Source organism: Castor canadensis, chromosome 17, assembly GCF_047511655.1.
Source record: "Castor canadensis chromosome 17, mCasCan1.hap1v2, whole genome shotgun sequence".
In the NCBI taxonomy this organism is placed as follows: Eukaryota; Metazoa; Chordata; class Mammalia; order Rodentia; family Castoridae; genus Castor; species Castor canadensis.
This window is the reverse complement of record NC_133402.1, coordinates 23263149-23288279: the sequence shown is the minus strand read 5'-3', so window position 1 is coordinate 23288279 and position 25131 is coordinate 23263149. Positions and strand designations below refer to the sequence as shown.

The 25131-nt window shown below is 38.7% G+C and overlaps 1 protein-coding gene across 2 annotated transcripts in view; it reads right to left on the bottom strand.

Annotated features, from left to right (window-relative positions):
- The window catches only part of Dnah3 (dynein axonemal heavy chain 3), a 201749-nt gene that overhangs the window by 162242 nt on the left and 14376 nt on the right, over positions 1-25131 (bottom strand). For both annotated transcript variants that reach the window (XM_074059600.1, XM_074059601.1), the window contains exons 7-13: positions 24127-24322; positions 13070-13195; positions 11321-11516; positions 9891-10070; positions 6297-6433; positions 4212-4317; positions 3864-4042 (exon numbers count right to left, since the gene is read on the bottom strand). In XM_074059600.1, coding sequence (XP_073915701.1) covers positions 3864-4042; positions 4212-4317; positions 6297-6433; positions 9891-10070; positions 11321-11516; positions 13070-13195; positions 24127-24322 — 1120 coding nt within the window. The remainder of the gene's footprint in view (positions 1-3863; positions 4043-4211; positions 4318-6296; positions 6434-9890; positions 10071-11320; positions 11517-13069; positions 13196-24126; positions 24323-25131) is intronic.

Here is a 25131-nt window from a genome sequence, read left to right as displayed (position 1 = left end):
TCTTTGGAAACAGAAAGATCCCTGCTCAGCAATTATGTGACAGTGAGGTACTAAGGACAGGGTTTGGGATCAGAAGACACAAAATTAAACTCATCTACTTGAGCAAATTTTTTTTAAGGTTAGTTTTTCTTCCTGGGCCTCCTTTTCTCCTCCATTAAGTAAGGGGTCTTATATCTATCCATGTCTCACCAATAACACAGGGCTGCTGAGAAGGTCCAGGGATCAGTCATTATTTTTAAGGCAGAATGAATCTTCAGAACTCAGTCACCAAACTGGAGTTTGATCACCAACCTAAAGTTTCTGTATGCTTAGAAATTCTAAGTTAAGAATAGGGTCCATGTCTTTATTTACATTAAAGAGGTCTAAGGAAGAGTGACTCTGGAAGCATAATAATACCTGACTTCAAACTATTCTATAGAGCCACTGTAACAAAAACAGCACACTACTGGAGCAAAAGCCAACATGCAGATCAATAGAATAGAATAAATCATCTAGAAATAAGCCCACAAGCAGGGACTCCATCTGATTCTTGACAAAGGAGCCAAATGCAATCATTGGAAAAAGACAGCCTTGTTCAAAAGTGGTGTTGGAGAAACTGGATATCCTCGATCTCTATCTCTCACACTGTATAAAAGTCAATTCAAAATGAATCAAAGACCTTAATGTAAGACGTGAAACTTTGAAACCACTATAGAAGAGCAATGGAAAACACTGGGAGGTAAAGACACAGGCAACAAATAGGACTCCAATAGCTCAGGAAATAAGAGCCAGAATAAACAAATGAGATTGCATCAAATTAAAAAGCCTTTGCATATCAAAGGAAACAATCACCAGAATGAAGAGACAGTCTATGGAATGGGAGAGAAATATCTGCCAAATCTGACATTAATATCCACAATACATAAAGAACTAAAAAAAATTAAACTCCAAAAGAACAAGTAATTCAATCAATAAGTGGGCAAATAAACTGAAAACTTTTCAAATGAAGAAGTACAAATAGCCAACAAATATATGTGAAAAAAAAGGCTCAACATCCTTAGCCATCAGGGAAAAGCATATCAAAACTGCATTGAGATGTCATCTCAACCCAGTCACAGTAAGTCTCATCAGGAAACGCAACACAAATGCTGGTGAGGATGCAGAGAAGTGGAGGGAGTAAGGAGTTTAGAGGAGTAGGATGTGGACAACACTCTAATTCACTGGTAGTGGGAATGTAAATTAGTCCAGCCACTATGGAAATTCTCAAAAAAATTAAAATACAACTCCCATATGATCCATCAATAACACTTCTGGGCATATATCCAAAAGAGTCAAAGTCATCTTACTATAGAAATACCTGCATACCAATGTTTATCATGACACTATTCACAATAGTAAAATTATGCAGCTGGCCTAGGTTGCCCAAAAATGGAAGAATGGATGAAGAAATGTGGTTAATATACACATCGAAGTTTCACTCAGTCACTAAGAAGAATGAAATTATGTCTTTTTTTTTTTTTTTTGGTGGTACTGGGGTCAGAACTCAGGGCTTCATGCTTGCTAGGCAGGTGCTCTTACTGCTTGAGCCACTCCACCAGCCCCAAAATTATGTCATTTTGCTAGAAAATGTATAGAACTGGAGAACATCATGTTAAATAAAATAAGCCAGTTCCACAAAGACAAGTATCACATGTTCACTCTCATTTGTGGAAGCTAGGAGAAGCAAAACAAAACATGACCATCAAAAAAACTAGTCATGAAAAGAAAAGGGAGACTACTACAGAAGTGTAGAGGAAGGAGAAAAGGGAAGAAGAGGGGAATGCACATGATCAAAGTACATTAGATGCATGTATGTAAAGTCATGATGAAACCCCTTGCTATATACAATGTAATTCATGCCTTTATTGGTATATTTTTATTAGAAAGAGATGTAAGGAATTTCTTCTTTATTTTTATAACGATGGATGCATGGGCCAAGTAAGGCACCATGTTGCTTTGATTTGACAGAAACAAGCAGACTGTTGTTTAGAGGAAAAAAAATGTTTGATGGCTCAAATTTTCTAAAGCAGGTGACCTAGGATTTGAAGACTAAAAACCATTTATTGTCCTAGTGTCAAACATTTATTTTACTACATAGGCAAAGAAATTGAGAATTCAAGAGGCAGAGCCGGAAGTCGCACAAATGGCAAATGGAAGGTTTGGGATTCAAAATCAGGTCTTGTGGCTCCAAAGCCAGAAATCTGATTACTCAGTGAGAAAGCTGAGTGTGGTGGTGGAAAGTGTTGAGTAAGATCAAAATAAACTCTGATTTGCAACCATGAAGCCCTCAGTTCAAATCTCAGTCCCACAAAAAAAAGTGCGTCACTTATTGAGTCAGTCTCCTTTTCTTCATCAACACAATGGGGAAAATAATGAACAACTTCTGAAGACAGGATTTGACCTACATGATACAGAATGCTCACATGGTGCCTGAAGTATAACTTATGGTTGCTATTATTATATTAATTTGATGACAATTTCTGATATGTGTTAGGCAGCCTTTTGATTGTGACAAGATACCTGATAAAAACAACTTACAGGAGAAAAGACTTATTTTGGTTCACATTTCAAGGTCAGCTGGATCCACCTGGGCTTGAGGTGAAGCAGAATATCATAGCAGTGGGAGCATGTGGTGGAGCAGGCTGCTTACATCATGGCAGCCAGGAAGCAGAGAGGAAGATAGGAAGTGGCCAGGTAAAAGATACCCTTCATTATTTCTAAATTGTCTTAGTCTGTAATTTAAAGAACTCAAACTCTAAGGATGGAAGTTAGAATAACAAGGATTAACCATTTTGTAATATTTAAACAGAGACATAGCAGCAGGCAGTTCCTGTCTTAGATTCTCAATATCCATTTCCTCTTTTGGTAATAACACCCTATCTTCTTGGGGAATCCCTCCCTTCCTCTCCCAGCTTTTGTGGTTTGGTTAGAGATGACATCCACCCCAGGGATGGAAACACCAGCCAGATCTAAAGCCAGTCTCTTTGGCCAGTGCTTGGTTTAATGTTGCACAAATAATCTAGGTCAGGCCATCATCACATGGGTCAGGACTTTTGGGAGGCTGTCCGAAAAAGATAATTTTTTTTCTCTTTTTAGATGGGAAGACCTGGGATGATATAAGCCTGGAACTGTTGGGGATCACAGACTGAAGGTGCCTAACAGAGATTGGAGCAAACTCAGGGGAAAGCTGAGCAGAGAAAACTAAATTGCACCCTTACTGCAGTGTTGAGGACTAAAGCTAGAACCTCTGAACCTTTCAACATGCAAGCCCTAAATTCCACCATCACCACGCCTGCCCCTTTTCCTTTCTTACCAAAGCTCATCTATCTGGGCTTCTATTCTTTACAACCAAAAATATATTGACTTTTATGTATGTGGTTAACAGTAAAATAAGGGCACAATACAGTTTAAGATTGAACAACAGAAATTCCAGAACTATACAGTGGAACTCTACCTAGAAGTGATTCTACAAGGTGCCTGTAAGCACCATATTTCAAAATGTATGCTAGCAGGCTATGACCTCAGACAGCCAAGCCCAGGAAGCAGTTTGCAGTTTTATGAAGTTGCCTGCAAGAACTGAAGGGTCTCAAGAACTGAAGGGTCATAAGACTTGAGGTGAAGAATGCCAAAGAATAGCCTTTAGCTTCCTGCTCCAATCCCTGAGGTGTTTTCTCCTGACCATTCAACTCCATATCCAAATCTGAACTCCCTGTCACCTTCACTCTGTAGCAAAAAAAACTTGAAATAGAAGTTGAGTTTGGGCTTTTTTGGAAGGCACAGGTTCTGGTCACTTTTGAATTTTGGTTGGTGTAAATATCATTGCTATTTGCACAGAACTATGGTACCTGGAATTTGTGTCCCGGTTTATATCCACTTGGTATTGAATCAAACGGTCTTTAAGATTTTGGGCTCGCTCACAGAGATCATAATTTAGAGTCATGGCATCAAGGCAGAACATGGCCAAAGGCACAGTAATGTGCATAGATGCAATTTCATTTCGTCGTTTTTTTATGCTATTGATGCTCTGTAGGGAGAAGCATATTCAGTAGCTTAATTTGTCTATGAACCTCCTCCCATTAGCCCCCAGCCTCATGATTGGCCAGTACTGAGCAGTCATGAAACACTCTGACTACTCATTGAATGAACTGTGGCACTTGTCACCAAGGTATGAAATGTCAAGTGGTATTTCCTACCTTCACAAAATCCTCAATTTCATGATTTTGTTTCAGGAACGCAGTGATGCTTTGCTCTGCTGTGTTATCCAGTAAGTCAGCATACTTTTTGTATACATTTAAGTATCTTCCATATCAAAGAACATAAAATCAAATACACAAAAACAAATAAATCAGCATTTGAAACAGAAAATAGCATTAAAATGAATCCAAATCAGGGAAAGTAATATAATGTGGCAAAAGGTGCCACATTCAGAACTGAGATTCAGAATTTTGGTTTCTAGTTTCAATTTTGCCACTTTCTTTGCAGCATGAACTTAGACATTTCATTTTTTCAAAATTTAGCATCATCAATTTTAAACAAAAGTGATAATTTCTACCATATTTCATTATTATAAATTTTAACTATAATATATATGTATCTTGACTCATGGTGAATGTGCAATAAACATTAGTTTCCTCCTTTTTTATAGCTCCAAAATTCTATGTCAAATTTTAAGATGAAAATTTGGCATTAATTAATCTAAAGTATATTAAACAAAATTAAGTTTCAGCTTTCAGATCATGTAAAAATAGCTGAAGAGATTTTCCCAAAGTTGGGAGATGTATTTTGGATGGTCTGACGTAAAACAGGTTTGAATTAACATGAAGGTCATACTGAGTAAGCAGAATTAACTTGGTGGGGTTCAGAGATACACTTCTAAGAGCTGGCCATCTCATCAGAAACTTTGAAACTGAACTGCATAAAGAAGCAGTTTGTCTTTCTGTCAGTCCAGAAAGACAAAATGTATGTATAAGACTTCATGAACAGCCAGGAACCAATGGCTCATGCTACTTGCTTCTGGCTCCTTGCTACTTAGGAGGCAGAGATCAGGAGGATCACAGTTCAAACCCAGCCCAGGCAAACAGTTTGCAAGACTCTATCTCAAAAAAGCCAACACAAGAACAAGGGTTGGTGGAGTGGCTCAAGGTGTAGGCCCTGAGTTCTAACCCCAGTATTGGAAAAAAAAAAAAAAACTCCATGAAAGCAATGTTTCCATAATTAGAATTCCCCAAATCAGATTCACAAGGCCAGGTCTTCCAAAATTGAGGCCACAATTTTCAGATGAAGTTCACAGTTACTCTCCAATGGAGACAATTTTGTCCTGCAGGGGATATGTGGCCATGTTTGGTTGTCACAATGGCATACAGAGGAACACTTTTAAACATCCTACCACACATAGGACAGCCCCTATGACACAGAAGGTTCCCACTGAAAATGTGAGAAAAAAAAAAGAAAGTTAGCCCAGTACCAGTGGCTCACACTATATTCCTAGCTACTCAGGAGGCAGAGATCAGGAGGATTGTGGTTTGAAGCTAGCCCAGGCAAACAGTTCACAATACCCTATCTCAAAAAATTAAAATCTCAAAAATAGGGCTGGTGGAGTGGCTCAAGATGTAGGCCCTGAGTTCAAACCTCAGCACTGCAAAAAAAAGTTGCATCAAAATTTGTTTAGTAGCAAACCATGAGCAACTGTTAGTAGTCACTAGTTTAAGTCATCACATAATGCTGCTTCAACTGAAACCCTTTTAGGAGTTAACTGAGTGTTATAAAAACTCCCAGTGGTGTAAACTTTGTCCAGGAAAGCTAGGACATCCAGTTGTCCTGACCCAGGGTTTTTTGACTGCCTACTAGCATGTGGCAAAAGCTGTCTTGCACCAGTGTGAGGCTGTTGATATGAGTACTCACAGGTTTCACAGAAGAAATGTGAATATGTGGCCCCAGACCTTCAACCTAATACATGACAGATGCATTGTGTGATTTTCCAAAATCTAGAAATGCCCAAATGCCAAAACCCATCTGGCCCTACAGTTTTCAGATAACTGAGATGGACCTGTGACTGAGTTTGAATCTTGGCTCTCCTACTGGAAGTATAACAGTGGGAAGTCTACACTTACTCAATTTGTAAAACGGAGATAAAGAGCCACACTCACACAAGCATTGGCAATTCTAATTATGTCTGACTTTCAGGTGTGTGCAAACAGGGTTCACTTATTTGATGCTAGTTAAGGACCAAGGCAAAAAAAAGCTAACTAAGTAATAAAGTTACAACTGAACCAACTTACTTGTGAGGGCCAACTTGATTTTTCTTAAATACTTCGAAAGTTTGATTCACAAAATCAGAAACCAGGTTTTCTTTAAAGTCAACAGTTCCGAGGATCAGGTTATATCCTTTCAACTCCGGGAACAGGATGGATTCCACCTAAAGAGCAAACATCACTTTGGGATGTCATAAGACATCCACAAGACACAGAAGAGAGTAAAGTCTCCTGCTAGGGACTTATTTCCAGGGACAACCAGTTACATTTTTAACTACCCTGCTAGTCCCTCTACCTCTCTCTCCCCCTTTTGTCTAGATTGTTCTTTCAATTTCCTGCTCAAGTCTCATCTTCTTAGGGAATCCTTCTAGGCTCCCAGTGGACATTGAGTTTCCTTGTTTATTTTTATTATTTTTGTGGTACTGGGATTTGAACTCAGGGCCTTGTGCTTGCTAGGCTTGAGTCACACCACTAAATTCTTGCTTTAGTTATTTTTACTGATAGGGTCTAATGTTTTTGCCTGGGCCAGCCTTGGTTTATGACCCTACATGTTCTTCCCACATAGCTGGGATTACAGACCCTGATCCTCCTGAGTAGGTGGTATTACAGACATGAGATGCCACACTTGGTTGGAGTTTTCCTGTTTAAAGCTCTGAACTTCTGAACTTTTTTGGCTTGGCATTCCTCACAATAGCAATTAAATGAATGTGTAATGAGCTATTCTAGGTGTTCCCTGGAATATAAATACCAGAAAGGCCCGATCTTATTTGATTTCACTTTTTGTCCCCAGCGCCTAGTAAAAACTTGGCACTTGTAAATTCTCAATAAATATTGTGTGAGTAAATGAATATTATAGTGGTGTTCCCTCCTCCCCCACTACTCACTTTTCCTCTCTAATGAAAGATACTAAAGACATGGGTTCTAATTTTAACTCTGCCACTAAAAGACTATGTGCTCTTAGGCCAACTAATTCTCTCTGAACCTCCATATTCTCATCTATAAAAAAAGGAGGTATACTGATTACCTTCTTAGCTCAGAAAAAACAAAAGCTACAGCTTTATGATCTTAAGGCAGTAAGAAAGAATATCTTTCCTGAGAACTGAAACTCTCCAACTTCTTCATGCACCTGTGCCTTCAAGAAAGTGCTCATCTATGTAACTCCTGCAGGCTGCAAGAGTTTCTTTTGAGGGCCTGCTAAGAAAGTGTTCAGTAATCTGTGCCTCAGCACAGATTTTCAGTCTTTTCTAGGTCATATGCCTTTGATGAGAATGCAGCAGTTTAGAAAAGGGGGAACAAGTACAAGTGACATGTGTCCTTTGGATTGGCCAGTTTTTAAACCAGAAGAGATGCAAAGTCTTTGCTGTGACCCTGTTTGCTAGCAGTGCCTGAAAGCATGGAGATAAACTGGCATTGGTCAATGGTGTGGATGAAATGGTTTGGGGCAACACAACTGATATTCCAGCCCATGCAAATCCCATGTGAGCAGGATAATGAGTGGTTTCTTCAAGAAAAGTCTTCATTGAAAAGAGGAAGGAATACCTCTTGTTGTTCTTTCAACATGGTGGCTCTCCATGCCCTATGGCATCTGTGAAATTGAAGCAAGAACAATCCTGTCCTTTCCGGGTAACTAACTTACTTTCTGCTTATCTTCCTGGGTCTCTCATCCTGGACTCCTTCCTCAGTACCCATACATGTGTACACTTCTCTGGCTTTGGCATTCTCTGGCATGCTGAATGACAGAATTCTCCCAGCATGGGAGAAATAGACCTAGTAGCCCCTTCCATAATAAAATATACTTTTTCTCATTATGAAAGTAATGCAGAGACATGGCTGAAAATACTGTTTTAAATTCTACTTATTGCATTTTTAGTTTTATAGAACCCTTCCTTAATTTTATTCAGCTTCATTTTATTTCTGCCTCTCAGCTCTTTTCATTTTAGTCAGGTTTAGAGCATCCTTGTTTCTTTGGTTGTATTGCTGTGACCAACAATTTCTAATATTTACTTTGGTTTCCTTTAGTAACCCTTTCTCACTAATATGCCTCTGTCTATACATTGAAAGCTATTTATTTTATTTTCAAAACAATTCTTTCTGACTCTCAGTGCTCCAACTTTTAAAACTTATATTTAACCACAGATAAGGCAAAGCTGGTAGGAGATGAGGAAACTGTCTATCTGTTACTGTTCTTAGATATATTTCATAGATTTCAACCCGAAGGACTATAATTTTTTACAACTTAGTTCAGAGATAAAAACACCCTGAGGAGGTTGGGGAGGGAACCAGTACTGTGGGCATCAATAGATGGAGAACTCATCTTGCAAGGCTTTTTCTTATAGTCTGATAAAGTCATTGGTATTTGCATAGGACCAGCTTTCAAACCTGGTACAAATTGTGACCTGTAAGTATGTCTTTTTGGCATGAAAATCCACTAAATTCAGTAGCAACCCCTGCCAGGCTGTCTATAGTAGCAGCAGTCCTGCAGTTGGCTCTCCCACCCCAGCTGCTTGCCAATACTGCCTATCAACAGTAGTGACTCGAGGGCTTTGTACTTTATCTGTCCCCAGCCCCACACTTATCCCTTCAGAATGCAGTCTTCTTTTTCATTTCCTTCCTATGCATATTGGTTGCGGGAGAGCTGCCCACTTTCTTCCCCTTCTACACATCCATTTTCATGTTAACCAAGCTTTATTGGGATCAAAACTCCAAATGCAGAGTTCGTGGGTAAACCTGAAGCATTTTGGGCTTCACAGGTTTCCCAATTACCCTCACTCTAATTCTGGTCTCTTAGAACTCTCTGTGTACAGGATTGCAAAGAGAAGAGGGCTCCAGAGCATCCTAGCATGTGGTGTGTGTGTGTGTGTGTGTGTGTGTGTGTGTGTGTGTGTATGTGTGTGTGTGTAGAGAGAGAGAGGGAGAGAGAATAAACAAATGAACAAGATCACATAAGTTCCTTCAAATACTGACCCTGTTCCCACATCTATACACAGAGGGAATCAGAAAGATGTTAGTCGTGAGAATGACTCTGCCTAATAGCAAAAGATTGCTTGGAAGTGTCTGGATTTGATTAGTAACTCCACCCTGGAAAGGAAACTGGAAGGGGCTTGGGCCATGAAGGGAAGTTTTCCCCTCTCTAGAAGCCTATCATGGTAAGCAAACAAACCAATGAAACTTCAAAATGAAATCAGATACAGTTTTACAAAAAATTCTTGGCAAGTTTCTGGCAACTGATCTATAATGAATAATTAACCCAAGATGGGTATGCCTTGGGATTCATCTACACCTTTGATGTCAGAAATTAACTCTTAATCCCCTTGTAAGAAACAAAATTCCGTGCTGCACAGACATTTCTTTATGCCCAAATCACCTTTCTGAGGTCAAGGAGGTGAAATATTACATGAACTATGTTTTGTAAAAACTACCATTAAAAAATACACTTATTGGGCTGGGATCATGACTCAAGTGGTAGAGCCTAGCAAGCCAGAGGCCCAGAGTTCAAACCCCAGTACCATCAAAAAAGTTAAAAATTAAAAAGAAAATTAACAATATTTTATTCAATAAGTGAACAATATTTTATTCAGTAAGTGAATAAAATACAAATGAATGATTAAATGGCTACTATACCTTGGGGATCCCATCAGAGTTCTGAATAATTTCCAAGAAAGTGCCTTTTATTAATTCCCAACATTCATCAAAAGATGGATTGAAGACAATAATGGGTTCTTGGACTTCAAGTTTGATCATGATTAGCTGAGGAATAAAGAACTCCATCTCCTGGTAGGGTTCCTCGAAATCATTTCCACCCTTTAAGAGACATAGGTAAGGCAAGCCTTATAAAATTGGGACTTCCAAAACCAAGGAAGTTCATTAATAGTACCAGAAAAGGAAGTAAATGGTATCCACATATTGTTCATGTTTAAAATATGGACTAGGCTTGGCTACCCCAGCCTGAGCTCATACTTTCTCCTTTTTCAAGGGCTTTACTCAGTATTATTTATTTTGCTTAGTACTTCTTACACTGTAATTTCTAAATTCTTCTCATCCTTCAAACTTAACTCAAAAGCTCCTCCTCTGGGAGCCTTTCTGCTCCCTAGTTGGATAAAATCTTTTCCACTTCTGACCTTCCATATTTCCACTTCCTTCGTAGTATTTTCTTTCTATTTTACAAGACCTTAGTATGTACATATTAACTTTTCTAAAGTCGTTTCCAGAAGGATCTATATCTGATTCATCTCTTTCCATCAAAACATACCAAAAAAAAAAGAAAGCATTTAGCACATGATAGGTGCTCAATGAAAATGTATTGATTGAATCCAAAATAATGAATAGTATATGTCAAATGGCATTGCTATCATGCACATAGTCTATTTCAGCACTTAAAATGTCAACTTTCCTACAACAGAAGTATTAATGTGGCAACATTTCCAATTCTCTACAAAAGCTAGTAATACAAGATACCCCTCATAAAATACAGTGTGTAATGAAATTTCCACAGTGAAATTATAAAAGACTTGTCCAAGTAATTGATTTTGGAGATTTCTAGGTCTTTTTAAGGACGACTGCTAAACATTCATTGAATATCTGCTGTGTATCAAATACTCACAGATATCCCCTTACTTCAGACATAGAAGTATTTTATTTTTCTTTGTGTGGAATTTTAGAGTGAGAGTTCATTCCATATCTTCTACTTAGCAAAGTACATGCAAACAAAGACATCTATATAGAATGGTCCTCCTTAGAGCGCTAACATGGCAGTCAAAATTCACCAGCACTGATTTCTATATTTTTTTAACATAGGGTCAATCATTTGCTTTTGCTTTATTTGAGAAAATACTCAGAACTTAATCAATAGCCAGGCAGTTTTAAATTTTTTACTGTTCTTTTTAAGGTGAAATATGCACAAGATATAAAATTCCAAGGATTCTTCCTTGGTTTGTTCAAATTCAGAATTTTACTTTTGGGCCTGGCTCACAGCTGAGGACATACATGAAGGAATCCTTGTTCTAAATAGGTTGTCTTCCTGAAAGAGGGCCAAGTACAGATTCCCTACATACCTTATGTACCATGAAGAAGGATACAAGGTCCTCAAGCGACTTAATGACCAACTCTCTGAGCTGCAGTGACATGAAGGACCCAACAGAAGCAAAATATTCCTCAATGTTTCTAGAGGAGTCATAGTTACTCTTGGGAGAAAAGTGGACCCAATGTTCTTTCTGTGAGACAAAAAGCTGGGCACAGGTGGGGATCCATCTGTGAAAACAGAAGACATCCATGTAAGAAGCTTTCTGAGCTCTGAGAGCCCTTTGTGCCATCCCTATCTCTTTAATGAGGTAGATGGTTCAGTTCCCACTGAGCAGCCTTGCAAATTGATGGTTTCACATACCTGGATCACCTCACCTGCCAACACCCCTTTCCTGGAGGAAAATAAGATTTGAATTGAGAAAATGTTCTTAACTGATCAGACCCAAGTGGACACAGCATGTGGGTGCAGTGTCCCGCTGAAAGAGTCTAGTTTTTTTTCATTATAATCAGAGGTTGGGGTGAAGAGGCATAAGGAACTAGACTGATCTGTTCATCTTCTCTCTCTAGCAGCTTGCTGGCTTCAGATTTAGACTTTGTAGAGAAAAAGGAGTAAAGGAAGTAAACTTGGGAAAAGAAACTCCAGTGTGTCAGGGGCTGCTCAGAAGTTGTGAGTAGAAACTAGACAACCAAGAAGCAAGGGGTGCTCATTGTTCCTTTCCTCCCACTTTCCCAAATTTCTAATCCCCAGGGCTCATTTCATCCTATCATATGGTACTAGAAAAGTACAACTGTAGCAATCAGAAATGTAACTAATAGTTGTAGCAGTAAAGGTAATAATGAAGATATTTACTGAGCAGCTACTGTGTACCAGCTATTACATATATATTTTCTCTGATAATAACTGGTCAGTAGCTATTATTATCACTGAGGTGGTTAATTTTGATTGTCAACTTGATTGGATTGAGAAATGCCTAGGAAAAGAGTAAAGCACACTTCTGGGTGTGTCTGAGAGGACATTTCTGGAGATGATTAACCAAGGTGGGGAAGACCCACTGTGAATGTGTCTGGCACCACTCCATAGGCTGGGGGCCTAGATGGAATAAAAAGGAAAAAAGGAGAAAGCCAGGGAATGCAGTCATTCTCATTCTCTCTCTCTCATTCTCTCTCTCTCTCTCTCTCTCTCTCTCTCTCTCTCTCTCTCCCCCCCGCCCCTTCCCTTGGCTACCATGATGTGAGCTACTATGCTCACACCATTCCCACCACCATGAACTGAAACCATGAACCAAAATAAAACTCTTTCCCTCATGTTATTTTTCTCAGGTGTTTATCACAGCAAGAGAAAGTCTAATACAATCACCATTTTACATAAGGTCATTTCCTTGGCTCTGGATATAGTCCTGAATCCATTTGCAAAGGAAAAGAAATTGTCCACTTGCCTGAAAACCCCCTAACTTGGAATCTTGAGGCTGTTTATCTGGACTATCTGAATAGAAGTCATTTGAATACATTTCCTGTATCCCACTGAGGCTGAAAGGATTCAGAGGAAGAAGTGAAAGTGGTATCCTCACAAAGAATGGTACTGAAAGGGTTTCAAAAAGGCAGAGGGAGCCTGGGACTGAGGGGCAAAGGGCAATTGGATATGAGGCTGCCAGGGAAGAGGACAGAGAAGGGTATAGATGGGAAATCAACAAATCCCCAGATGGGAGAGCAGTTTTCACTTCAGAGAGTTCTCAGTCTTTCTGATGCTGTGCCACAGCCTCATTCTGTGGCCAGATACTGACTTGTTAAGGAGAATGTGACGTGCATCCTTGCAGTGGCTCCGGATCACATCCTGGTATTCCTTAGGCTGCAAAGGCAGTTTTCCCGCCAATAATTCTGCTGTTCGAACAAACCTGAGGTCTCTAAATCTGCCAAAAGAGAGGGATAGATTCCTAAGCAGAGAGATTCATAATAATTTTTGTAGATCGGGTTCAGAGAGTATGTGTTCTTTGTTTTCAATGACAGGTATACCACAGAAGTTGAATAAAACTGATTAATATGAAAAATTTGGAAGTCTGAGGAAGAGGTGGCTAGCCCCAAAGAACTCTCACAAAGAGGAGATAAATGAGTTCACTCAACGGGTGTTTACTGACCTTCCTATGTGCCTCACTTGGCTTTGACATCAACTGGTTATTGGCTAGCTGGGAACTTGTTTCAAATGAATAAGCCAAAGGTCTTTATGACAGGAAGGGGTAGGGGTACAGGAGACAGAGCCAAGCAAAGTGCCATCTTCATCAACCAGTGGGTTTCACTCTTAGTTTGGCCTCTTAATGAGAAACTCGAGACAATGTGGAGGATGCTCTGATCTGAACTGAAAAGTCATTGACCTGCCTCCTTCTCCCACCACCAAGAGAGTGAAAAAAGGCCAGCCAGTGAGAAAAAATGAGTTTTCTGCTATCAGGGGGGATCTGGGCAAAATCTAAGTCATACCATGTCACTCTTCTCAAAACCCCCCACTGACTTCCCATTTCAGACTAAAAGTCAGAGACCTGATGGGGACCCACAAGCCCCTCGATAGCCTGCATCTTCTCTCTTGCTCCTTGTCTTCCTCATCTCCTCTCATCTCCTCTCCTACCCCCTCCACAATTCATTATTCTCCCAGCATACTCACCTCATGCTCTTCCTAGGACATCCCAAAATGCTACTGCCTGGACCCTTTGTACAGGTTGTCCCTGCAGCCTGAGTTCTCACACCTCCAGTATCCATTGGAAAATTTCTTCACCTTCAAGTCTTAGCTTAAAAGTCACCTTCATAACAAAAGCTACCCAGCTAAACAGTTGGTACACTACCCCTGGGGTCAGAATGAATGGGTTCTCTGCTTGCCCAGAAATGAACTCTGGTGTTAGGTTGCATGCATCCCAGGAGGGGAGGTTGGAAGATTTTTTTAGATTCATATAGAGGGTTTTTTTTTGTTTGTTTTTTGGTGGTAGGACTGGGGTTTTTAACTCAAGACTTTGTGCTTGCAAAGCAGATGCTGTATCACTTGAGCTACATCTCCAGTCCATTTTGCTCTGGTTATTTTGGAGATGGGGTCTTGTGAACTATTTGCCTCAGCTGGCCTTGAACCACAATCTTCCCAATTTTAGCCTCCAAAGTAGCTAGGATTACAGGTGTGAGCCCTAGCACCCAAACAGAAGTATTTTGTGATCTAGCAGCCCCACCTCACCTTCACATAAACCATTTCCATTACTCTGGTTAATTGTTCCTTCCATAGCACCCATCAGATTACACCTTCTAATAAGCCATATAATTTACTCATTTATTGTTTATTGTCTGCCCCCTAAAAAAATGAACCACTGCCTTAAAACAATGCTTATTACATACCAGGATCCAGCATCTATTTGTTGAATGAATGACTTAACATCTATTTGTTGAATGCGTGAATGTCTTTTCTAACAGTCTGGAAGTCAAGAGAGAGAAGAGCCTTTGGACTTAATATATACAGTCATCCTTGGGTATCTGAAGGAGATTGGTACCAGGACCTCCACAGATGCTCAAATTCCTTATATAAAATGATATATTATTTACATGTAACCTATTCTTAATTTTCACATACTTTAAATCACTTCTATGTTACTTATAATACTTAATACAATGTAAATGCTAAGCAAATAGTTGGTACACTATATTGTTAAGGGAAAAATGATGAGAAAAAAGATGCATGTTAAGTACTGATGCAATGTTTTTTGCTTTTGTTTTTGTTTTGAGATATGGTCTTGCTACTATGTAGCCCAAACTGCCCTTGAATTCTTGATCCTCCTGCCTCAGCCTCTCTGGGATTACATGTGTGCACCACCAAACCTGGCCAGATCAAAATTATTTTTGATCCACAATTAGTTGAATCTAAAGATGCAGAATATGTAGATAAGAAGGGCTAACTGTATTTTTAAAAGTATTTTATGCTTCAGTAATACTACCTAGAACTACTGATGTTAGACATCAAAGGATGTGGGTAGGATAATGGATAGGGAAGAGCAGAAAGTAACAAAGAGCTTCCATCACCACTATGGTAACTCCACTTCTTTTTCCCTCCTATTAACCCACTGATGTTGGTCAACCAAGAATATGGCTGACCAGTGCTGTTGCACAGAACAATTACAGTGGATGCCATTCATAATATATTCTTTGTGGATGGTGCTCCTGGAGTTGTGCAGCATGATGGTCCTGTAAGAGGAAACGGAACCAGAAAATGCAGCCTACATGTTCATAGACTACTTTTCCAGTCCATGCTGATACCTCCCTGCTGGAACCTAGGGGAAAGCTCAGTCCAAGGCCTTCACTTGATGAAGTGCTCTGGAATTTCTGTACTGAGTTGAGGCAGAACTTTACCTTGATCTTCAATCATAGTATGTTCCACTGTCAGAAACACCATCACTCAACCTGTGGATAGGTTCATCATGTAGACTCAGTGTGATGCAGCGCTTATACCATGCATATACTCAATGAATATTTGTTGAATGAATGCATGAATCTCCTTCTGCTCTCCTCTGAACACTTACCTTCACTTATTTCTCTCACATTCATGGATGTCCTACCACATTCCCCAAGACCCCTTTTAGCTTATAATCCACCAGTTCTCTTTTTAACATCTACTCTGTTCATTAATAAATTGCTCCTTTAAATCATCACTACCTATCACTTCTCAAGCTAGATCTTTGCCCATTTTTCAGTTCATCTTAGTTCTTGCCTCTCATTTTCATCATCTACTTTAATGACCCATCAGACACATTTTCTCATCCTCCATAAACCCTGAAGCCTACATTTCTAGAACTTTTTGGCAGAAGTATGACTAAGCACAAGGGGAAGGTGAAACCTGAGGACCTCACTTGCCACACACTTTTGGCTTCCAATCCTAGTATGGCTCTTGTCACCACCTGATAGTACTTACTCAATTTTACTTGAATTCTAACAAATGTCTCACATTGGCAAGATGAGATTTTCTACTTTTCCCTTAGGCCTTAACTCTCATTCTCCAACGTTCACTAATCACTAAGCCCTTATAGATTTTTTCCACTTAGAATTTTTAAAGTTAAATAGTGCAGGTCATATAAGAAAATCACTCTGTATCATTTCCTTAACAAATCTTTCTCATTGCTGATTCTTTTTTTTTTTTTTTTTGGTTGAAGCAATAAAGAAATCTTCTAAATGATTTTGATTCATTTTGGTGCCTCTTGCATTTTCTACAGGAAACTGTAAAAAGCAAGTGGTAAGAATCCTTTCTTCTCCATAGAAGCTATAGATTCACTAATTTGTCATCTTCAATATATGGCCAAATGAAACGCACAAACTCATTTTTATCATTTGAGCATTGACCTTGTAGCAATTTTACTAGCTCTAAGAATGACTTCCTCAATAATTTCTAGGAGCTCTTTGCTACTTAAGAGTTTAAGTGTATATGGATCAGCGAAAATCTATTCTCATCACGGGGAAAATTTCTCAAGACAGATGGGAGTTGGCAATGGTAAAATGAGAAGCCAAGAGAATCTTACTATTGAACCATATAAAATAAAACTACAACTGCAGCCAAATTTGATTAGTTGTATATGACAGTTGGGTTCTAGAGAAAGATGATGGTGAAAAGATGGCAACTAGGGTGCAGAACCAGACAGCATAAGCTCTGTGACTCCAAAACCTTGCTGAGATGCTGGAGCCACACTTGGCAGAAATAAAGCACCAAGGAGAATCAAAACTTTGACACCCTGAACCCCTAGCCCGTAGAAAGCTTCTCCACACCATGTTACACTGAGAAAACAGGTGGGCTGCTGCCACTGCTGGCTCCAAACCTGCCCGCAAGACAGTCAGCAGACCAAACAGGTCAGCACCAAGCATCACTCGGTATTCCCCCAGCCACCTCCAGGATAAATCAGCATAACTCCCTGGGCAGACTGACCACCCGCCCCCACAAAAATTAAAAAAAAAAAACTGAACAATAAACAATGAACTGAAAACTAGCACACAAACACCCTCTTCCACAACAACAGAAATATACCCAAGCACACACAAGGACCACAAAAACAGCAGCCCCCCCACACTGCTTTCCTCACTCACCCACCCCACTTCCCATCTCCAACTTTAGTGCCACCCTATCCAACTCACCAATTTTCTATAGTTAGCTTTACAAACATTAATACCCCAACTCCCACTGCTTGTAGATATTACCACCAAGGGTTTTTCTATATAACACATAAACTACTTGTCAGGTATTAAACCTGTGAATTAGTTAATACTAAATTACACCCAGACCATGGACAGAAATAGCACACTGCCTTAGCTAAAAACCCAAGAAAGCCACAAAACAAAAATTAAATCAAGGGAAAGAAAACAGGTGACTGAAACCACCAACTAGCCTATCAAGAACATAGTTGCACAGTACCAAGTGGAGCTATGGGAAGAAGAAAAAGGGATGGAAACCATTCTCCCTCCAAAAATAATTTAATATAGGACTCAGAGAGAAATGAATAAAATGAATATCCAGTTCCGGACTCCAAGAAAACAAAGATAAATGACACCAAGGAACCCAACAATATCCACAAGAACACTCTCAAAGAAGAAATCCTGCAAGTAATCACTGAGAATTTCGTGGAGATAATACTAAACAAGGTTAACCAAAATGTGTGAGAGGCACTCAAGAAATTTCAAGACACCAAAAATAAAGAATACGAGAAGACACAGAAACAAATAGACAAACTCATAGGAGCCCAAAAAAATACCAAAGTGAAACAGAGAACACTATAAAGAGATAAATGAAATAAAGATGAAACTAGACAATATTAAAGAGGAAGTGACCATGATATGGAAAACCTCAGAAAAAAGAATGAAATAGAAACACAAAACACAGTGGAAGGCCACTACAGCAGACTAGAACAAGCAAAAGACAGAATCTCAGAACTGGAAGATAAAATGGAAATTAAAGGAAAAACTGAAGCGCTATTGTTCAAACAACTCAATTCCTGCAAAAGGAATATGCAAGAACTCACCAACTCTATCAAAAGACTAAACCCAAGAATCATGGGCATTGAAGAAGGAGAAGCAGTCCAAGCAAAAGGCAGTCATAATATATTCAATAAAATAATAACAGAAAATTTCCCAAATCTAGAGAAAGTTATGCCCATTCAGGTACAGGAAGCCTCCAGGACACCAGACAGACTTGACCAAAATACAACTACCCCACAAAATATTATCATTAAAACAACAAGCACAGAGAATAGAGAAAGAATATTGAAGGCTATAAGAGAGAAAAAACAAATAACACAAAGGTAAATCCATCAAAATCACAGCAGATTTCGCAACGGAAATATTAAAAGCAAGAAGGGCATGGTGTGAGCTATTCCAGGCAGTAAATGAAAATAACTTCAACCCTAGGATACTCTACCCAGCAAAACTACCATTAAAAATAGATGAAGCAATAAAAGTCTTCCATGATAAGCAGAAACTAAAACAATATATGATCACCAAGCCATCACTACAAACAATTCTCCAAGGAATTCTGCACATAGAAAATGAAAGCAAATGAAACCATGAGAGGACAGGCAGTACCAAACCACAGGAGAAAAAAAGGCAAGGAATTAGTAACACTGTTTCAGCTGCACACAATCAAACCCCTAAACAACAAAAACAACTAAATAACAGGAATCACCACATACCTATCAATATTAACCACTGGATGTTAACGGACTTAACTCCCCAATCAAAAGACACCATTTGGCAAAATGGATTAAAAAGGAAGATCTAATAATCTGTTATTCACAGGAGACCCATCTCATTGACAGAAACAAGCACTGGCTGAGGATGAAGGGCTGGAAGAAGACTTACCAAGCCAATGGCCCCCGAGAACAAGCAGGAGTAACAATACTTACTTCAGACAAAGTAGACTTCAGACTTACATTGATCAAATGAGATAAAGAAGGACACTCCATACTAATAAGAGAAATACAACAAAAGGAATGAACAATTATCAATCTACATGCACCCAATGTCAGTGCACCCAATTTCATCAAACATACTCTGAAAGACCTAAAAGCACATATAGACTCCAACACAGTGGTAGTGGGAGACTTTAATATCCCACTATCACCAATAGATAGGTCATCCAAACAAAAAATAAAGAAATTCTAGAATAGATCAAATGGACCTAGCTGATGTCTACAGACTATTTCATCCAACATCCGAACAATATACACTCTTCTCAGCAGTCCAGGGAACTTTCTCCAAAATTGATCATATCTTAGGGCACAAAGCAAGCCTCAGCAAATACAAGAAAAGAGAATTAATCCCATGCATTCTATCTGATGACAATACATTAAAACTAGAAATCATCAACAAAAACAACAGTAAAAAACATGCAAACAATTGGAAGCTGAACAACACATTGCTCAATGATCAGTGAGTCACTGTTGAAATAAAAGATGAAATTAAAAGGTTCCTGGAAGTTAATGAAAATGAAAACACAACCTACCAGAACCTATGGGACACAGCAAAAGAAGTACTAAGAGGAAAGTTTATAGCCATGAGTGTGTATATTAAACAGACAGAAAGATCTCAAATCAATGACCTAATGTTACATCTCAAAATCCTAGAAAAACAAGAACAAGCAAATCCCAAAACAAGCAGAAGGAGAGAAATAATAAAAATAATGGCCAAAATTAACAAAATAGAAACAAAAAAAACATACAAAGAATCAATGAAACAAAAATCTGGTTCTTTGAAAAAATAAATAAGATTGACAGATCCCTGGCAAATCTGACTAAAATGAGGAGAGAAAAAAACCCAAATCATTAAAATCAGAAATGCAGAAGAGGAGATAACAAATACCATAGAAAGCCAGGGAATCATCAGAGACTACTTTGAGAACCTATATTCCAATAAATTTGAAAATCTTAAAGAAATGGACAGATTTCTAGATACGTATGACCATCCAAAATTGAACCAAGAGGATATTAACCACCTAAATAGATCTATAACATGAAATGAAATTGAAGCAGCAATAGTCTCCCAAGAAAGAAAAGTCCAAGACCTGAATTCTATCAGACTTTTAAAAAAGAACTAATACCAACTCTCTTTAATCTTTTCCACGAAATAGAAAGGGAAGGAACACTGTCTAACTCATTCTATGAAGCCTGTATTACACTCATCCCAAAACCAGACAAAGACACATCCAAAAAGTAGAACTATACGCCAATCTCCTTAATGAACATCGGTGCAAAAATCCTCAATAAAATAATGGCAAACCAAATCCAGTCATTCACTACAACCAAGTCGGCTTCATCCCAGGGATGTGGGGTGGTTCAACATACACGAATCTATAAATGTAATACAGCACATTAATAGAAGCAAAGACAAAAACCACTTGATCATCTCAATACATGCAGAAAAAGCCTTTGATAAAATCCAATACCACTTCATGATAAAAGCTCTAAGAAAACTAGGAATAGAAGAAATGTACTTCAACATTGTAAAGGCTATATATGACAAACCCATAGCCAACATAATTCTTAATGGAGAAAAACTGAAACCATTTTCCCTAAAATTGGAACAAGACAAGGGTGCCTGCCTACTATCCCCACTCCTATTCAACATAGTACTGGAATTCCTAGCCAGAGCAATTAGGCAAGAAGAAGAAACAAAAGGAATACAAATAGGTAAAGAAACTGTCAAAATATCCCTATTTGCAGATGACATGATCCTATATCTTAAAGACCCAAAAAACTCTACCCCAAAACTCCTAGACATCATAAACAGCTTCAGCAAGGTGGCAGAATACAAAATCAACTTACAAAAATCATTAGTTTTTCTATACACCAACAACAAACAAAATGAGAAAGAATATATGGAAGTAATTCCATTTATAGTCACAAAAAAGGAGTAAACTTAACAAAGGGTGGGAATGACCTCTACAAGGAGAACTACAAACCCCTGAAGAAAGAGATAGAAGAAGAATACAGAAGGTGGAAAGATCTCCCATGATCATGGATTGGTAGAATCAGCATAGTAAAAATGGCTATGCTACCAAAAGCAATCTACATGTTTAATGCAATTCCCATAAAATCCCAATGACATTCATTAAAGAGATTGAAAAATCTACCCTAAAGTTCATTTGGAAACACAAGAGACCGTGAATAGCCAAGGCAATACTCAGCAAAAACAGCAATGCTGGAGGTATCACAATACCCGACTTCAAACTATATTACAGAGCAATAGCAATAAAAACAGCATGGTACTGGCACAAAAACAGATAAGAAGACCAGTGGAACAGAATAGAGGACCCAGATATGGATCCACATAGCTCTGCCCACCATATTTTTGACAAAGGTACCAAGAACATACTATGGAGAAGACAGCCTCTTCAATAAATGTTGCTGGGAAAAGTGGCTATCTGCCTGCAGAATACTGAAACTAGATCCATGTTTATCACCCTATACTAGTATCAACTCAAAATGGATCAAAGACCTTAATATCAGACCTGAAACTCATTAGTACAGGAAAGAGCAGGGAATACTCTGGAAGTAATAGGTATAGGAAAGGACTTTCTCAATAGAGCCCCAGGAGCTTAGCAACTAAGAGGAAGGATGGAAAAATGGTACTACATTAAAATTAAAAAGCTTCTGCACAACAAATAAAATGGTTTCTAAACTGAAGAGACAACCCACAGAGTGGTAGAAATATTTGCCAGCTATACATTAGTTATATTCCGATAATCAGAATATACAGGGAACTTTAAAAAACTAAATTCCCCCAAAATCAATGAATCAGTAAAGAAATGGGTAACTGAACTAAACAGAACTTTCTCAAAAGAAGAAATTCAAAAAGCCAAAAAACACATGAAAAACTGCTTACCATCTCTGGCCATAAAGGAAATGCAAATCAAAACCACACTAAGATTCCAACTCACTCCTGTTAGAATAGCTATCATCAAAAACACCACCACCAACAAATATTGGCGAGGATGTGGGAAAAAAGGAACCCTCATACACTGCTGGTGGGAATGCAAGCTAGTACAACCACTCTGGAAAACAATATGGAGGCTTCTTAAAAATCTAAACATAGATCTGCCATATGACCCAGCAATCCCACTCCTAGGGATATACCCAAAGGAATGTGACTCAGGTTACTCCAGAGGCACCTGCACACCCACGTTTATTGCAGTGCTATTCACAATAGCCAAGTTATGGAAACAACCAAGATGCCCCACCACTGATGAATGGATTAAGAAAATGTGGTATTTATACAAAATGGAATTTTACTCAGCCATGAAGAAGAATGAAATCTTATCATTTCCAAGTAAATGGATGGAACTGGAGAACATCATCTTAAGCGAAGTAAGCCAGGCTCAAAACACCAAAAATCGTATGTTCTCCCTCATCTGCAGACTTTAGATCTAAAACAAATGCAGTAATATTATTAGATTTGGGTCACACACTAAGGGGAGAACACATACCGGAGGAACAGGGAAAGGTAGGAAACCCAAAACTTGAAAGTGTTTGATGTCCTCACTGCAGAGGAGCTAATACAGTAACCTTTAAATAACAGAGGTCAATATGGGAAGGTGACTGGGAAGTAGTGAAGAGGTCTGGTAGAGATGAATCAATTCGGGTTGTAATACACTTGTACACGGAAGCAATGCAAGGAATCTCTCTGTATAGCTATCCCTATCTCAACTAGCAAAAACACTATGTCCTTCTTATTATTGCTTATGTCTTCTCTTCAACAAAATTGGAGAAAAGGGCAGAACAGGTTCTGCCTGGAAGCAGAGGGGGATGGGGAGGAGAGAGAGAGGGTGGGGACAGGGGGGAGAAATGGCCAAACAATGTATGCACACATGAATAAATGAATAAAGAAAAAAATAGATAAAATGAAAAAAAATAATTTCTAAGTTAATTTTTGATGCCATAAACATACTTGTATTTAAAGCAATGCCTTCATTTACTGAGTGTAAGAAAAACAAATTATTTTGTAAATAATACAACATTTACATTGTACTAGCTATTATAAGCAATTTAGAGATGGTTTAAAGTATATGAGAAGGTGTGTAGATTATGCAAATACTATACTATTTTACATAAGGAACTTGAATGTCCTTGGATTTTTTATATCCATGGGGGGTCCTGGAGCCAATCTCTGTGTATAACATTTTTTTTAAAAATGAGGGAAAAGGGATTCCTCCTGTCTCCATAGATAACTATAATTCCTATGGCCAATTTAGACAGTCATAAATATAACTGAGAGATGAGTTATACAAGCTTTCCATCTTATTTTCATAAATCTTTAAGAGAGTCCTCATACATTTTATAGAGACAGACAAGTAAGTATATAATTATATTTTAGGGCAACAAGTGTCATAATTGAGGAAATGGTGAATTAATACTTCTTGAGTACTTAGGTTATATCAGGCAGTGTTCTAAGTACTTTGCATGTATTGTTATTTACTTCTCTTAGTAACCGTATGAAGCAGAAACTCTTATTATCTCAAATGTAGAGATTTTAAAAAGGAGGTAATGTCTCACACCTGTATTACCTACAAAGCAGCAGAATTAGGATGTGAACCTAAATCAATTGGTTTTAAGTGTGTGCTATTAACCAGCATGTTTCAGTGCTTTGAGAAAGGTGGTGGGTGCTCTGGGAGCACAAAGGAAGGTCACTTACATCTGCGCATGGGTTCTCATTCATGTACTTTTGGTTGAGAATTTTTGCTCATCTCATTTTGCTGCAAGGTCAGGGCAATTCCCACTGTGCCCCACCTGAGAATGTGCTTACTCACAGAAGTAAAGAAAGGGAACAAAAAGGGAGCAGAGGTACATCTTACTCTGAAAACCACAGCTCTTTAAGGTTGAGCATCATGGGGTTCACAATGTGCAGATGCTCCTCGTTCCACTTCTTGGCATTCTGGTAAACATTGTGCCAGGGCACTGGAGCCCGGATCACTCTGAGAGGAAACACTCGGGGGATGCTCTCGATGAAAAGCCTTTTCCTCTCCATTGGGTCCATGAGGATGTAATCAACTAAAACCAAGAGGGAAAACATCCTGTTATTAGTTGGGGACCTTGAACATTCTGTGCTTTTAGCTTCAACACTTAGAATGCAAATGAATCTGTCCCTTTGCACTGGGAAGCACTCCCTCATATGCAAGGCTGTGGTAATCCCTTGGGAATAACTCAATTGAGGAAGCTCAACTCTGTTTATGTGTGTTTTCTTTCTGAAGATATTTCACCAGAAGGAGGGGTGTAGCTTCAGTCTGGAGAACTTAGAACATGAGGCTGAGTCATATTAGGATACCTAGCATCTTGCATGACAATGCTCTAGTATTTGCTGATATGCCATTGGTTATTAATTGATTTCTCACATCAACATAATTACACCAAAAATCAGTACAGTGGATGACACCAGATACTTATGAATGGAAATTTGCACACAAAATGTTTTATATAGTAAGGAAAGAAAAATTGGTGAAAGTTTCATAGAGGAATTAACAGTTGTGCTGAGTCATAAAGAATGACTAGGACCTTATTAGGCAGGAAGAGAGGGAAGAGCATAGCGGGAGAGAACATGTAAAGAGGGGACATGTCATCACTTTTAGATGGTCTTCTGAAGCAGCTGTGAGCTATGCTGTGGCATAAATATCAGGTACAACTGGTGAAGTTAAAGGTGATATGACTGGAGAAGCACGTTGGAGCTGGAAGCAAAGGACCTTACATGCTTATTCTTAGTAGCTGGGTTCTTTATAGTAGTAGACAAGGGACCACTTCACTGACACTACTAGATAGGAAAATAAAAGTAACTAGACAACTGGGTAAAGATAGGAGGAAAACTA